The sequence below is a fragment of the Bufo gargarizans genome, chromosome 2 (genome assembly GCF_014858855.1).
Source record: "Bufo gargarizans isolate SCDJY-AF-19 chromosome 2, ASM1485885v1, whole genome shotgun sequence".
Lineage (NCBI taxonomy): Eukaryota > Metazoa > Chordata > Amphibia > Anura > Bufonidae > Bufo > Bufo gargarizans.
In genome coordinates, this window is record NC_058081.1 from 122016485 (window position 1) to 122032892 (window position 16408).

The 16408-nt window shown below is 42.0% G+C and overlaps 1 protein-coding gene across 1 annotated transcript in view; it reads left to right on the forward strand.

Annotated features, from left to right (window-relative positions):
- FAM174B (family with sequence similarity 174 member B) overlaps positions 1-16162 on the forward strand; it is a 64704-nt gene extending 48542 nt beyond the window's left edge. Inside the window, exon 3 of the mRNA XM_044283197.1 lies at positions 14438-16162. Coding sequence (XP_044139132.1) covers positions 14438-14441 — 4 coding nt within the window. The 3' untranslated portion in view covers positions 14442-16162. The remainder of the gene's footprint in view (positions 1-14437) is intronic.
- Positions 16163-16408: the final 246 nt, after the last annotated feature.

Below are 16408 nucleotides of genomic sequence, written 5' to 3' on the forward strand. Positions count from 1 at the left end.
TCTCTCGGGATCAACATCCTCTTGATGGGGCTGCACATGACTGCTGCAATCATTGGCCGCAGCGGTGACCCGTCACCCGTATAGCACATGACCCAGTGATGTACTATATAGGTGACACACCCACTGGACTCCAAAGCATAGAAAGAAAATGAATAACATACAAGTTATACTAAATCTTTTCCTACTAAATAGTAAGGCTGTTCTTGCTATATATTAGTCTGCTTCTGGCAGATCAAGCACCATCTTTCAACAAAGAAGTCTCCTTTACAAAAACAATGTAGGTATTTAAAGGATCAGACAAAATTTCCCTTCACGCTTGGATTACATAAATCTAAGGTTTCTTATCTAAGATTTCTTATCTCAAGGCACAGGTGAGGGTTGATCCCACTTGTCTACTAAAGGTCAAGCTGAAAAGATTTCATACAGAGACGGGGTGGAATTTATCAAGGCCTTTGCAGGAGAAAACTGGGAGAAACGCCAGTTTTAGTATATTCCACCACAGAGATTTTCTTCTCTAATTCATATGCCCCTACAGCTGTTCGGTGGGGTGCAGCAAGTTGCCTATCTTAAGGATAGGTCTTCAGTATATGGAACTTGACAACCCCTTAAAACCTGGGCTTGTAGTGTACTTCAAAAAGACGAATCCATCTCTTTTGTGTGATAGATCTTTTTATCCCTAAATAGAAAAGCATGTGAGAGGTGTATTTATAGCTTTTTTGAATTGCTTGTGATAGCTTTAATGGCTATGGATCTCTATCAGTGCTCATGACATCTGTCGCATAAAATCAAATAGTAAACCACATCTGAGGGCTGTTCCCATTTAAGCAATTATAATTTCTACCAACTAGGAGGGTTTGTAAGACTATTGGGATGTAGACTGTTGAAACGTAATAAAAAATGACTTTTTTTCGTAAGTATGAGTAATCATTCTTATTTTTCAATTATTGCTTCAAGATGGCCTTAACTGGTGATTGAAACATTGGCTCTTGCCAAATGAGCACCACTGTTTGTTTGGGTGGAGAAGGAGTTTGATGTGTTGTGTAATATTGTAGAATATCCAAATGTGTTCCAGAGTATGTGTCTGCTGCATGTTCTCTGAAGAGAAGGAAATCGCAGTTTTCTAAAGTAGAAAAAGAAAATATGTATTGTGAGCTCATAATTCATGTTTTTCCTGGAATACTTCAAAAGTTGTCCACTGACATAGATGTTCATTTTACATTGGACCACACAGGTCTAAGATTTGACGGTAGTTAGTATGAATATGTATTAAAGTTAGACAACTACGTCATCTGGCTATTGTTTGACCTCTCAGAGGTTGAAAGGGGTTGTCCCACAAAAAATATTCTACATTTTCCAAACCTGAATGCTTTTGTAATTGCATGCAATAAAAAATTAATCTCTCTGTATAGCGCAACTTGCTGTTTGCTCATTTTTCTAATTTCTCTGCCCTGCTCAATCAGATTGAAGCACATGCTCAGTAAGATGGAAGCCCATGTTCATTTCAGCTTAGTGGGCACTTAGTGGGAACTAAGTCTCACAGAGTAGTTGGAGCACTGAATGGGCAGATCTCTAGAACCATTCGAGGTACGGGGCTGGTTCTAAATTTGAAAGGAATAAACAGGCATGTACTATAGGATATTTTCATTTTCCATATCATCACCATGACGGCATCACAAGGAGTATGACCCCTGACCTCTGTAGGGGCAGGAACAAAGAAGATGTTAAATAGCCACCTCCCACCACCATTCCCCAGTGTTTTCTGTCCCTACTGAGGCCAGGGCAGAGAAGAGTCTCCCTGCATGTCAGGGAGATGAAGAGGAAATGTGTTTATTTTTTCTGGGGAGACCTTTTTCCTGGTCCCTTATTTACCTTAGCTCATTCCACGTCTTTGCGCTCCCCAGTCCCCCGCCGGCCACGTGCTAATTCTGGGCTGTGGAAATAGGGAGGGCTCGCGCTGGTATTTCTGGAGCCTGCTGCTGGTTCCTCCTCTCCCCCTGTGGGTTGAGCTGGTAGTGCGGCCAATGTGCACGCACGTTGAAGACTCATGACGCCACTTCTGGGTCGTGATGGTCATGTGGTACGACCCAGAAGTTCACAGGAGCGGGAGGTAGCGGCAGCAGGATATAAGAACACCGGGGAACCACGGACACAAGCTGATCTGAGGTCTGAGTGAGTAGAGTGATACTTCCACTATCTCAATATGTTGGGCCCTGAGCTGCAAAGTCCTAGGGAGCTTGATGCCCCAGCACTGCCTCCTGTAAGTTCCTCTTGTGGGATATCCGTTTTTATGTATCGATCTGTAATTTTTATGTACAGTACAGACCAAAAGTTTGGACACACCTTCTTCTCATTCAAAGAGTTTTCTTTATTTTCATGACTAGGAAAATTGTAGATCCACACTGAAGACATCAAAACTATGAATTAACACATGTGGAATTATCTACATAACAAAAAAGTGTGAAGCAACTGAAAATATTTCATATTCTAGGTTCTTCAAAGTAGCCACCTTTTGCTTTGATTACTGCTTTGCACACTCTTGGCATTCTCTTGATGAGCTTCAAGAGGTAGTCACCTGAAATGGTCTTCCAACAGTCTTGAAGGAGTTCCCAGAGATGGTTAGCACTTGTTGGCCCTTTTGCCTTCACTCTGCGGTCCAGCTCACCCCAAACCATCTCAATTGGGTTCAGGTCCGGTAACTGTGGAGGTCAGGTCATCTGGCGCAGCACCCCATCACTCTTCTTCATGGTCAAATAGCCCTTACACAGCCTGGAGGTGTGTTTGGGGTAATTGTCCTGTTGAAAAATAAATGATGGTCCAACTAAACGCAAACCGGATGGAATAGCTTGCCGCTGCAAGATGCTGTGGTAGCCATGCTGGTTCAGTATGCCTTCGATTTGGAATAAATCCCCATCAGTGTCACCAGCAAAGCACCCCCACACCATCACACCTCGTCCTCCACGCTTCACGGTGGGAACCAGGCATGTAGAGTCCATCCGTTCACCTTTTCTGCGTCGCACAAAGACACGGTGGTTGGAACCAAAGATCTCAAATTTGGACTCATCAGACCAAAGCACGGATTTCCACTGGTCTAATGTCCATTCCTTGTGTTCTTTAGCCCAAACAAGTCTCTTCTGCTTGTTGCCTGTCCTTAGCAGTGGTTTCCTACATATTCTACCATAAAGACCTGATTCACACAGTCTCCTCATAACAGTTGTTCTAGAGATGTGTCTGCTGCTAGAACTCTGTGTGGCATTGACCTGGTCTCTAATCTAAGCTGCTGTTAACCTGCAATTTCTGAGGCTGGTGACTCGGATGAACTTATCCTCCGCAGCAGAGGTGACTCTTGGTCTTCCTTTCCTGGGGCGGTCCGCATGTGAACCAGTTTCTTTGTAGCGCTTGATGGTTTTTGTGACTGCACTTGGGGACACTTTCAAAGTTTTCCCAATTTTTCGGACTGACTGACCTTCATTTCTTAAAGTAATGATGGCCACTCGTTTTTATTTACTTAGCTGCTTTTTTCTTGCCATAATACAAAGTCTAACAGTCTATTCAGTAGGACTATCAGCTGTGTATCCACCTGACTTCTCCACAACGGAACTGATGGTCCCAACCCCATTTATAAGGCAAGAAATCCCACTTATTAAACCTGACAGGGCACACCTGTGAAGTGAAAACCATTTCAGGTGACTACCTCTTGAATCTCATCAAGAGAATGCCAAGAGTGTGCAAAGCAGTAATCAAAGCAAAAGGTGGCTACTTTGAAGAACCTAGAATATGACATATTTTCAGTTGTTTCACACTTTTTTGTTATGTATATAATTCCACATGTGTTAATTCATAGTTTTGATGCCTTCAGTGTGAATCTACAATTTTCATAGTCATGAAAATAAAGAAAACTCTTTGAATGAGAAGGTGTGTCCAAACTTTTGGTCTGTACTGTACATAGAAATATGGGAGCACTTAGTCTTGGGTTGCACATGGGTGTCTCCACCATACTCTGTAAAATTCCTTCTGAACGGGTGGTTTTTTCATATCCTCAGGCAAAGGAGGTGCAGAATAAAGCTAAAAAGCCTATATGTAGAAAGCTGAAAAGTCATATGTAAAACTTATGGACGTATCAGATCCATGATTCGGGAAGAAATAAGGTCCTCCATGTCGACTATGACAGAGACGACCCTGGGACCTCAACCCCCTAAACAACCAAAAATGAGGGTAGTGTCCTCCTCGGATTCCGAATGCATGAGAGATGATGCATCTTCTTCCAGGCAATGGGCTGATGATGAACCCCTATCTGAGGGAGAGGTCTCATTAGAAAAAAGGGAAGTTCTACTTTTCATCTGATGGAATGAATGACCTCTTAAAGGAAGTCCAGAGAGCACATTCCATACTGGAAGAAATGTTTGTTGGACTTAGAGTTAAACGTGCAGTAGTGTTCCCAATAAACGAGAACATTAAGGAAATGATTATGGAAGAGTGGTCTGATCCTGAGAAAAGGCTGAGCATTTCCAAAGAATTTAAGAACAGTCTGCTGTTCGATCCTTCTAAATGTAAATTATTTGACGAGGTTCCGAAAATTGATATTCAAGTGGCCAAAGTAAACAAAAATACCTCTATGCCATTTGAAGATGTGTCTCAACTCAGAGACTCGATGGAACGAAAAGCAGATAGCCTTTTGCGGAAATCATGGGAGGAATCTATGTTCAGTCTTAAGGCAAATATAGCTGCCACGTCAGTAGCTAGACCTATGTACATGTGGTTAAACGAACTAGAAGATCACATTAAAAATAAAACCCCACGGGAGTAAATACTAGCTTCCATTCCTTTATTAAAATCTGCAACAGCTTTTTTGGCAGACTCATCCACAGAATCTGTTAGATTTTCTGCCAGAGATGCGAGCTTATCAAATGCAGCCTGCAGAGCTCTTTGGATGAAATCCTGGTCGGGGGATAAGTCTTCTAAAATGCTTTACTCTATCCCCTTCTCAGGAGAATAAGTTTTTCGGGCCGGTTCTGGATAAAATTCTGGAGAAAGCAGACGAGAAAAAAAAAGGGGGGAGGGGTTCCGGAAGATAGGCAATACAAAAGGAAGATTCCTTTTTGCCCCTATTCCAATCAGGACAAGTCTTACAGGGGCAAGGGAAAATCGGGCCGCTGGGGGTAGAGTAAGGGGTTTCCTCCTTAATCCCCAAAGTAAATCTGGCGACAGACAATGACGCCAGAATAGGAGGGAGACTGCAGAATTTTCTAGTTCCCTGGGAAAATATAACATCTAACCCTTGGGCCCTAGAAATAATAAGATCGGGATACAAAATAGTTTTCTACTGTTCCCCCCCCCCCCCCAAAAAAAAAAGTTCCTGATCACCAACTTTTGTTCATAAACATCTCAAGAAAATGTGTTGCGAGGAGTCCGAGATTTGATAACACTGGGAGTAGTAGTCCCGGTTCCCCATTCTCAAAGAGAACAAGGCTTCAACACTATTCCTAGTGAGAAAAAAAAAAGAGGGCTCCTTTCGTACTATAATAAATGTAAAAAATTTAAACCGATTTATCGTATACAGAAAGTTCAGGATGGAATTCCTGAAATCCATAATTCCTCTAATAAAGTTAGGGGCAGTTATGTGCACAGTCGATCTAAAAGACGCATATTACCATGTTCCTATTCATCACAGTTACCAAAAGTTCCTGAGGTTCACGATCAGGGTCAACTTCATCATTACCAATTCACAATATTGCCTTTTCGGGATTTCCTCGGCCCCAAGAGTATTTACCAAACTAGTGGTCGAAATAACTGCTCATCTGAGGAAGGAGGGCCTGATTCTAGTACCATACCTAGATGACTTTCTGGTCATCGGCAACTCAGTGGATCATTTAACTTCCGATTTAAACATATTTTTATCCCGTCTGACAGACTTAGGTTGGGTGATGAACCCAGAGAAATCCTGTCTCCCACCTTCTACAAGCTATTACTTCAGCCAGAAGTTTAGATGAGATCCAAAGAGTTCAGGAAAACTGATAACCTCTAGTCCAGTTCACAGGGAAAAATAGGGGCATGAAGGTTTCTAAATCCTTCATTGCTAGATGGATCAAGGATACCATTTCCTTTTGTTACAAGCTTCAGGTCCTAGATCCTCCTGAAAACCTCAGAGCTCACTCCACCAGGGCTATGTCATCTTCCTTTGCTGAGAAAGCCGGTGCTTCATTGGATGAGATATGCAGGGCCGCGACCTGGTCCAATGTGCACATGTTTATTAAACATTATAGACTAGATTTGTCTAGGTCAGGCATCCTCAAACTGCGGCCCTCCAGCTGTTGCAAAACTACAACTCCCAGCATGGCCGAACAGCCTACAGCTATCAGTCTACAGCAAGGCATTGTGTGAGTTGTAGTTTTACAACAGCTGGAGGGCCGCAGTCTGAGGATGCCTGGTCTAGGTCTTCCGACCTGTCTTATAGATGCAAGGTCCTTTAGGCGGTAGACCCCCCCCAAGTTGTGTAATTTTTTTAGTTCTCCTTGTGATGCCGTCATTGTAGTGATATGGAAATTCGGAATTAGTCTTACTGGTAATTCTGTTTCCATGAAATCACCACGACTGCACATGATTCCCTCCTCTCAGGTTAAATGTAATTTTATGTTTGGTATGAAGTAATACCATTTGTTTGCATTAGTCTTTATTTTAAGGCTCTCTAGTAATTTTAAGATTTTGGGGAATGGTGGTGGGACGGGGCTATTTAACCTCTTCTCTGTTCCTTGTGATGCCGTCATGGTGATTTTTATGGAAACAGAATTGCCGGTAAGACTAATTCACAGCATAGCCGACAGCAGAAGGATGCAGATTGCGCTGGAGGAGAGGAGCGTCGGCAGCCAGGAGCAGGTGAGGTAAGTGTTTTTTTTATTTTATTTTTTTTATATATATTTATGAGGCTGATGGATACTTCTAGGGGCTGGTGAGAGGCTACTGGGGGCTGATGACAGGCATGGGCTCTTATCTGAGGTCTGATTGGGGGTCATCTATATTGGGGTCTGAGCTGAGGTCTTATCGGGGTCTTATTAACATTGGGGATCTTATTGGGGCTGTTAGCTGAGGTCTAATTTACATTGGGGGTCTGATTGGTGGTCTGACCTGAGGTATAATGAGAAATATTTTTTTTCTTATTGTCCCCCTCTAAAACCTAGTTGTGTCTTATAGGGTGAAAAATACGGTAATATCTCTTGTTTTTATCAAATATGACACTATTAACTATAGAATAAAACGTATTAGAAAAGAAACATGCTTTATTTTTCCAGAAACTACACCACTCTTCTCCATGGGCTGTTCTTGGTATTGCAGGTCACAACTAGGGCTGCAGCTATCGATTTTATTTTAGTAATCAAGTATTCAAGTATTAATCCAACGATTAATCCAGTACTCTAATAAGAAAAAAAACTAATTAAAAGAACATTTTCTTTTATAAAAACTTATCAGCACCCCGTGCCATCATCAGCCCCCCCCCTGCCATCAGTCCTCAGCGCCATCAGCCCCCTCCATGCCATCAGTACTGTGCCATCAGTACTGTGCCATCACCCATCCATGCCATCAGTCCTCTGTGCCATCACTCCCCATGCCATCAGTCCTCTGTGCCATCACTCCCCATGCCATCAGTCCTCTGTGCCATCACTCCCCATGCCATCAGTCCTCAGCTTCTTAGCCTCTTCTTCTCTGGGCGCTGCACTGTTGTCCCGACGTCACACAGCGTCAGGTCATAGTGCGCGCTTACGTGCACTATGTCCTGATGATGTGTCAGGATACAGTGCAGCATGGTGCTGGCCGGTGGGGGACCACGAAGCATGGGTAATAGAAAGTACTTCACTCGCGCTTCGTGGTCACATGACACAAACTAATCCTTGGTGCAAAAAATATGCATCGAAGATTTTTTTTGTTGAGTTACTCTATTGAATTGAATAATCATTTCAGCCCTAGTCACAACCCCATTCAAGTGTATTAATGGAAGATACAAAATAATCTATAGAGTACTTTTCATTATTGAATGGTTTTCAGTTCTTCAAAATGAACAAGTACCAAGAAATACTTGAGCTTTTTTTGACCTTCCTGTTAGGTTTGCAAGCTTACTGTGCCTTCACATTTGTGTTACCAGTCAAAATGAAGAATGTCCATTTTTTTTTTTCTTTAATACTCAAGCTTCTGAGCCAGATAGCCTTTCCAAACTCAGTGTACAAATAGAGCTACAATTTATTTTTTCCCTTTCCGTTAAACCATTTGCCGTATGGGATAAATATTGTCATCTTTTAATACTACAGGCGTTTTAGGATGCGGCAATACCTATATATTTGTTCATGTTGATTTGGGGAAAAAAGGAGTGATTTGAACTTTTTTTTTTTTTTTTTTAAATGTATTTTTTTTAAATATTTTAAAAAAATGTTTAAACTAATTATAAACTTATTGCATTGCCAATGGTGTTCTGTGATGGGTATATATCCATCACAGAGCACTCCATTCACTTTATTCCAATATAGTGCTGTCACCTGCTGGCCTGTATTGTAATATTTCAGTGATGGGTAACTGAGCCCGTCTGAGGCTCCGAGCCATCACCAGCATACTACAACTTCCCCAATCACAGCCGAGGAACGCTGTGCACCGCTCTGAGGGGTTAAATGTGTGCAATCTGCCTTATGGCTGATTACAAACATTTACCCTGAGCCTCTGCTGTTTTAAGAAACCCAGCCGCTATGGTGCCCACTCCACGCTCGAGTGAGCGCCATCTTTAAAATGCCGACTTCCGCCGTATATGTAAATCAGGGGTCATAAAGGGGGTCTTACTAATGCTGCCAAAGCAGGTCTGATCCATTGAGACATGCACTTTACAAGAACTCTGAAGGTGTCTTGTGGTATTGGGCATCAAAATGTTAGCAGATCCTCTAAGTCCTGTAAATTGGAAGCTGGGCGTCTATGGATTGGACTTGGTTTTCCAGCAAATCCCACAGATGCTCGATTTGTACTATAGTCTGTGGAATTTGGGAGCTGACGTCAACTCTTTGAACTCTTTCTTATGTTCCTCAGAACATTCCTGAACAATATTTTCAGGGCCCATCATCCTGCCGAAATAGGCCACCATAAGCAATTGATCACAAGGCCTTATGATATTGACAACCCACTTCCATGCGGGTTCTTATAAGTTATCAGTCGCCATCAGACAGAAAAATGTCCACGTTGCTTTACCATAAATTTTCCCTCTTATTGGATTCTATTCTATACATGCCATATGTTGTTACATGTATATTGCGATGCAGTTTGTAATTCTCATACAACTGCTGCCTGTCTGTCCAAAGCATTCACAACAGTCCTTTTACATGGACTGGCAATGTGGCCAATTATTGGGCATGAGTGTTTTTAGAAACACCCGTTCCCAGTGATTGGCATGTGTCAGACTTGACTGCGATCACCTAATGAGTGTGCAAACGCTTCTTCATTGTTTAATTGTGTCATTCGGCCGGCACCTAAAATCATAATTTCTGTGCAGCAGATCGGCTGTGTAAACAACTGTATAGGGACAAGTGATCGTTGTAGCAATTGCCCGTCCACCTTATATAGAGGAGATGATTGCTGTGTGTAAATTCATCTCTCATCTCCCTGACAATCAGGCAATTATTGGGAATTCTGTGTTTGTTCCCAGATAATTGCCTCCTAAATCAGTCTGTGTAAAAGGACCTTTTAAGGCCCGTTTGCACTGCTTAATTGAGCAGATGATTTCCGGCATTCGTCTGCTCGTCAGTGAAGGAGACCGCTGCTATTACATTCAGCAATCTCGTGCACAGTATGGGGAGGAGTGATCACTAATGCCATCGCTTGTCCCCATATAGAATCCTTGTTTTCTGGCAGCAGTGGCTGTTTAGATGACACAATCCACTGCCGGCAAATCATGATGTAGGTGACCGCACAAACAATCTTATTACTCAAAGTATCAGTATTTTGCTTGTTCATCAGATAATTGTCTGCACCTTAACACCAGCAGAACATCGCTAATGAATGTTCCTACGAATGCTTGTTCGTGGCTATCTGCCCAATGCTTGGGTGGCATGGAGGCACTGGGGGAAAGGTTGACATGGCATGGAGGCACTGGGGGAGGAGGATGACATGGCAATGGATGGGCAGATGGCACTGGGGAGTGGGGACATGGCATAGAGGGGCTGATCTGATGGGAGTGGGGGACATGGCATGGAGGGGCTGATCTGATGGCACTGGGGGACATCACATGGCATGGAGGCACTGGGGGACATGGCAGTGGATGGCATGGAGGGGCTGATGGAACTGGGGGAGTGAAGCTAAAGGCACTGGGGTGGGGGAGAGCTGATGGCACTGGGGGGAACAAAAGGTGTTTGGGACTGATAGCAGGGGGTCTGATAAGTTTTTAAAAGGAAAACAGTCTTTATTTCATATTTTTTCTTATTAGAGTACTCGATTAATCATAAAAATAATCAGTAAAATACTCTTATTACTAAAATAATCGTTTGCTGCAGCCCTAGTACCTCACCTACTGACCAACATGAGCCCACATTTGTGTTTCTTCACATACTGTAGATCTAGTGTCAGTCCAATCACTTGCCCCTTTCCAACAATGTATTATTATTTGCCTGTATAAACCATATAGATAACGCCTAATGAATTCTGCATGTATTGTAATGGAAAACACATCTTGTGGAACATCAGAACCTAAAGCCCTTATGCCTTCACTCCTCTTCCTTTCTGTTTTGATCCAAAGCGTTTGATGGCCTATTGGGATGATTTGTTGCTCTGCATGCTTGTCTTCCTCTTAAAATAATCCACATGATGCTTAATTGTTGGATTCTCCCAGTTTTTAACCATTCTGCCATGTTCAGGAGCTTGTTAATTCCCAGCCCACTATGCTGTTACATGTTGTTAAATGTCAGCTAGTTTCCCAGTTTAGAAATGATATAGTGTACGGTACCTAAAAATAAGTTGTGCTTTTGAAAAAATGTTCTGGTTTTCCTTAATTTTTTTTTTCTTTCAATTTGTTTACTGTTTGTCCCAAAACCATGTCTTAATGGAAGCCGGTAAAACATCTGCATAAGACCCCATTCACACAACCGTATTTTTGGTCCGCCTTTGATCCAATTTTTTTTCGGGTTGGATGCGGACCCATTCTTTTTAATAGGGCTGCATCCGTATGTCCATTCTGCAGTCCCACAAATAAGGACGTTGTCCTATTCTTGGTCTCAACATTGACTAACTCCTTATAGGAAGTTATATCTGCATGTGTGATTGGGGTTAATATTTGCTGTAATTTCTTTTCTCTGGTCTAGTTGTCCCTTTTTTTCTTTTATCCTGCAAGCTGGTTTTAGATTTTCATGAATGGTTCTTGGATAAGTCACCCCAAACCTAATGTAGTTCATAAATGTGGGTATTCTGCCATCTGTTACTCATCTTGGATTCTGTTACATTTTATGCTTTGCAGTCAGATGTTCTTGTTTTTTTCATAAGATCGCAGTGAGGCTGCTTGTTATATATACACTTATCCGAACCAGGGCTGTCATGCTTTGGATGTGTGAATGGTCACAGGATCGAAGTTCAATCATACTGGCTCTCAGAAATGTAATGACTTTAACACTTATTATTTCAGTTTATCAAACATGGGGGAATTTGCCATTTTTCTGACATAAAAAACTTAGCGGCTTTTTAAACACCTAAATCTAAGCGAAAGTGGTGTTTCTACACTGCCCTCGACACTTTATAAAAAGGTGGTGGGACGGACTGTAGGTGGGCCATCATAGATGGCATAGATATAATTTTAGACACACTGACTGCCAGAGGATGCCCTTAATTTATCATGAGGCCGTCCTCTGGCAAAGAAAGAGGCGATCAAAGTCCGGCATAAGGCCTATTGCACACGAACGTGTGCTCTCCATGGCCGTATTGCGGACCGCATTTGCGGATCCACAATACACAGGCACAGTTCCGTGTGCATTCCGCATCACGGATGTGGACCCATTCACTTTAGTTGGTCTGCAAATCCGGAGATGCGGAACGGAACCCTACCAGAGCACTACGGAGTGCTTCCATGGGATTTCGTCCTATCTTTTTGCGGAACGGCCGGATCGTGGATCCATTAAAGTGAATGGGTACGCGATCCGCCTCGGCTGCCCCACAGACGGTGTTCGTGCATTGCAGGCCACAGCACAACGACTGGGTGCACACGTTCGTGTGCAGGAGGCTTAAGACACACGGGCCCATAAGATGCACCTAGGTTTTAAAGGAGAAAAATAAGATAAAAATATTTTTCATTAGACCTCAGGTCAGACCAACAATCGGACTTCCAATGTTAATCAGACCTCAGCTCACAGTCCCAATCAGACCCCCCAATGTTAATAAGACCCCAATAAGACCTCAGATCAGACCCCAATGTGAATGGCCCCTTAATCATATCTCGGATAAGAGCCCCATGCGTCTCTTATCAGCTCCCATGCCTCTAATATCAGCCCCCATGCCTCTAATATCAGCCCCCATGATTAGCCTTTTATTACTACCCCCATGCCTGTTATGTCTGCCCCATGCTCTTATTACTGCCCCCATCTCAGTTCAGACCCCAGCAGCCTCAGAACATATAAAATAAAGAAACCACTTACCCTTCCTTCTCCTGGACGCCGCCGCTCCTCACTGCCCGCGCTCTTTATCCTCCTGCGCTGTCACAGAGCACCCTCGCGCTGCGCGCAGCCACTGGACAGCACAGCAGACAGCCCAGCGGAGGGCCAGGAAGCAGTGAGTACAGAGACTTCACCGCTTCCCTCTCCTCCGGTGCTAATGAGCACTTCCATTATTAGCATTCGCCCCATAAGACGCAGGCAAATTTTTCCCCCACTTTGGGGAGGGGGGGGGGGGGCTGCGTCTTATAGGGCAAAAAACACAGTCTTCAAACAATTCATCAGGTTTCTGTCTGATATATTTACCTGCCCCAGATTTCTGTGCAATATGATCATCTTTTTGGACCGATTCAGTGTGGTTTCTCGGTCAGAAGTTTACAGCAAGCATAAAATGAAGTGTGTAAAATGTGATCCTAATTTATGTAACAACTGAGTAGCGCGGTGCTATTTATGGACTGGTCTGGTAGTAACATAGTAACATAGTACATAAGGCCAAAAAAAGACATTTGTCCATCCAGTTCGGCCTGTCATCCTGCAAGGTAGCTATATATGAAGGTATTGCCAGTGTCATCAGATTTCACATTACAAACATAAATTATTAAATAGACTTGATGCGGCAGATGACCTTTCGGACTGGCCACATAATGTTATACTATAATTTAAATTTTTTTTCCTGGCTGATACTAAAATAAGCACTTTATGACTCTAGCTAGAAAATGAGAGAGCCTGGTATATTCATAAGCTAAATTCAACCTCAAAGATTATTGAGGGTAAAAGTAAAGTACACATTTTCTAAATTGTACAGATTTCTTGTTGAGGTTATTTACAATATCATGTCTTTTGAGGAATACTTGATCACAGTGCCAGGGAGAGAGCAGTGTTTACTCCAGTACTTGGTTTTGCAATGAGAGTGGGCTATCTTCCGTCAGCAGTTTGTGTAGAATTAGGGTGTTTTCACACAAGCGACTCCTTTTCGGGAATCCCGCTCTGTGTGTGAGGATCATCCTCTGTTATAGACTTGCAGGAGCGCACAGCATTATTATGCTTTATAATGCTATGTGTCTCTGCTTGACCTTACTTCTACATGATAATTCTGTAGAAGGTCATGCAAAGGCACATAGCATTATAAATCATGATAATGCCATACGCTCCTGCAAGTCCAGAACGGAGGAGCGTGGTACCCGCAATGGACTCGCTGGTGTGAAACAGCGCTAAAGGATTATACTGCCATTCTAGAATGGATTATTAATGTAAGTACACCATCCAGGTCTCAGAGATGTATTTAATAAAGTATAGTTTATGTGGGAAATCTGGTGACAGATCCTCTTTAAGCCAATTTATGATAACCATACTAAGGCTTGGCTATGTTTACCTGATCCAGCAGAGAAACAGCCTGCCAAAGTTTATATTATCCGGCATAGCTGTATACTGCCATTCACGACCAGACTCCAATGGGATCTGGGATGGTTTCAGTTTTTTGTCTGTCCGAAACCAGGCACTCACGGCAGAACCCAGCCAGATCCACTCCGGACCTTATCATAGTCAATTGGGTCCAGTGGTGATCGGCAGTATCTGGCTATGCTGGACTCTGGCTGGTTGTTCAAGTTTTCCATTGATCTATTTTTAACAAATTTGACAAAATGCCTTCCTTTTTAAGTTGCTTGAGAACTGCCAGTGTTGACTTTTTATATTTTAAGCATCAGACACAATCTAAATAATTTCTATTTTACATAATTTATTACATTTTCTCCTGTTTGAACTTTTTTTTTTTTTCTTTTTCATGGCAGGTAAGAACATTTGATCTTCCGACATCTGGACACAAACATTTCCAGTGTTGCCAAAAGTCTGAAGCAGAGATTGGAAATTTTAATCTTAAAAAAAGAAGAGAATAATTTGTTCACAGATTTTCATCTGCCGTAAAATGACATGGCTAGATGAGTTTATCCTTCACTGAAAGCCCATGTTCCTGAAGACTTCAGACAAAATCGGGACGGAAGCATGGAGCAAGCCTTCTAACTGGATCATTCCTTTCTGTGTGCTGGGGGATGATTTGTCTCTGATAACATTTTTTTTTTTTTTTTTTTGGATACAAACCAAAGAGCTGCTCCCATTTATTAAGACAAGAATACACAAATCCATAATTACTGGAAACATGCAACTGGTGAAGCAAAATCTATGTCCTTCAGATCACACTTGAAATATATTCCCCCCCCCCCCCCCCCCCAACATCGTTGATTTATAAAAGAAATGAGTTTCTTCAGCATCATCTACAGCCAGCTCCTGCAATTTGCTACATACAAAGAGATAATACCCAGTGACGCCATTTTTATGGAGACAGGCTTTAGAAAAGTCACAGCACTCTCGAACTTCAATCCAAAAATTTGTGTTTAATTACACCAAAAAATCCAGCAACGTTTCGACATACAAGTCTTTCTCAAGCTACATAAGGTTTACAAGTGAATCCCAAAACATATATAGGGGTATACATCAATACAAATTTATTAGGGGGTTGTACTCCAGAAAGGTCAAGCCCTCCCCCTATAGATTCACCCAATCGTGAAATACAATGACTATATTCAATTAATGCGTCATTTTTATGGAGGGATACTAGCAATGAAGCAGACTACCATGATGCAACTATATACACTCCAATTGCTTACATTTTGCATCAGCGAGATCCCTCCTTTTCAATAGTGATGGCGACATTTCCCTGTGCCTTAGCCACATGTAGGTGCTCTACCTAATATGATGTATTCAGCATGATTACCATCTGTATGCATATAGTTGTTCCTAGCCTCTCATAGTTTATGGTGCGGGAACATTTTATAACCTCTTCTTGTGGGTCCATTTAAAGTGAATTGTTCATTTTTTGCTTCCTGTAACTTATGGTATTTTCCATACCATTCAGCAATGGAAGTCAAACGCACACGAAATGATCATCTCCAATAATCCTATTGTATCAGCGTGTCGCTGCCAGTGATAGCCTTTTTGTTTTGTAGATTTTCGTTAGTCTGTTTAGAACAGATAATTGGGGCAGAAGTTATTAACCTCTGGTTTGGGAGTGAAAATATTTTAGGTCTGAATGTTTTTATGGATAGGTCACTATGGTGTATATGGAACGATAATTCATATTAATATATTTGAATATTTTCTATGTTAACTATATAATATGTAATATAAATATATATGTCCATTAATAACAAAGTAAACCATGGTTGACAACGTCGATATCCCAAGTGGTGAAGAAATACTGTACAGCGGTGGTTTTGAAGGTGGGAGAATCGACCACAAAACTCAAATACATTTGTGTGGAGTGTATGAGCGAAGCTGTGATTTATTGAATTCAATGCTTTCCTTGTTAGCAGCAGCAAATAAAGGTAATACAGTGATAGATTAGATTTTCCAATATAAATAGTGCTTCATAGGAAATTGATTTTACTATTCCAGGAAGCTGGACTGGATTGTTGCCACTCCACATTTTGAACAGTTATTAAAAGCTATGTCCTTGACAACCGACTACTTGAAAAATGAAGATACTTTAAACTGAATATTCAGTAAATGTGTCCTTTGTGTTTACAGCTTCTGTACATATCTGAGTCTCCATAGTATTAAACTACAGACCGACATTGTGTAGTCTGATACTGCAAGAATAGTCTCTACAGCACTCTCCAAATCTTATGCCAAGGAAACTTCCATGGATCTGCAAAAACGCTTCCGTTCCAATAATACAACCGCATGCATCCGTCATGAATGGATCA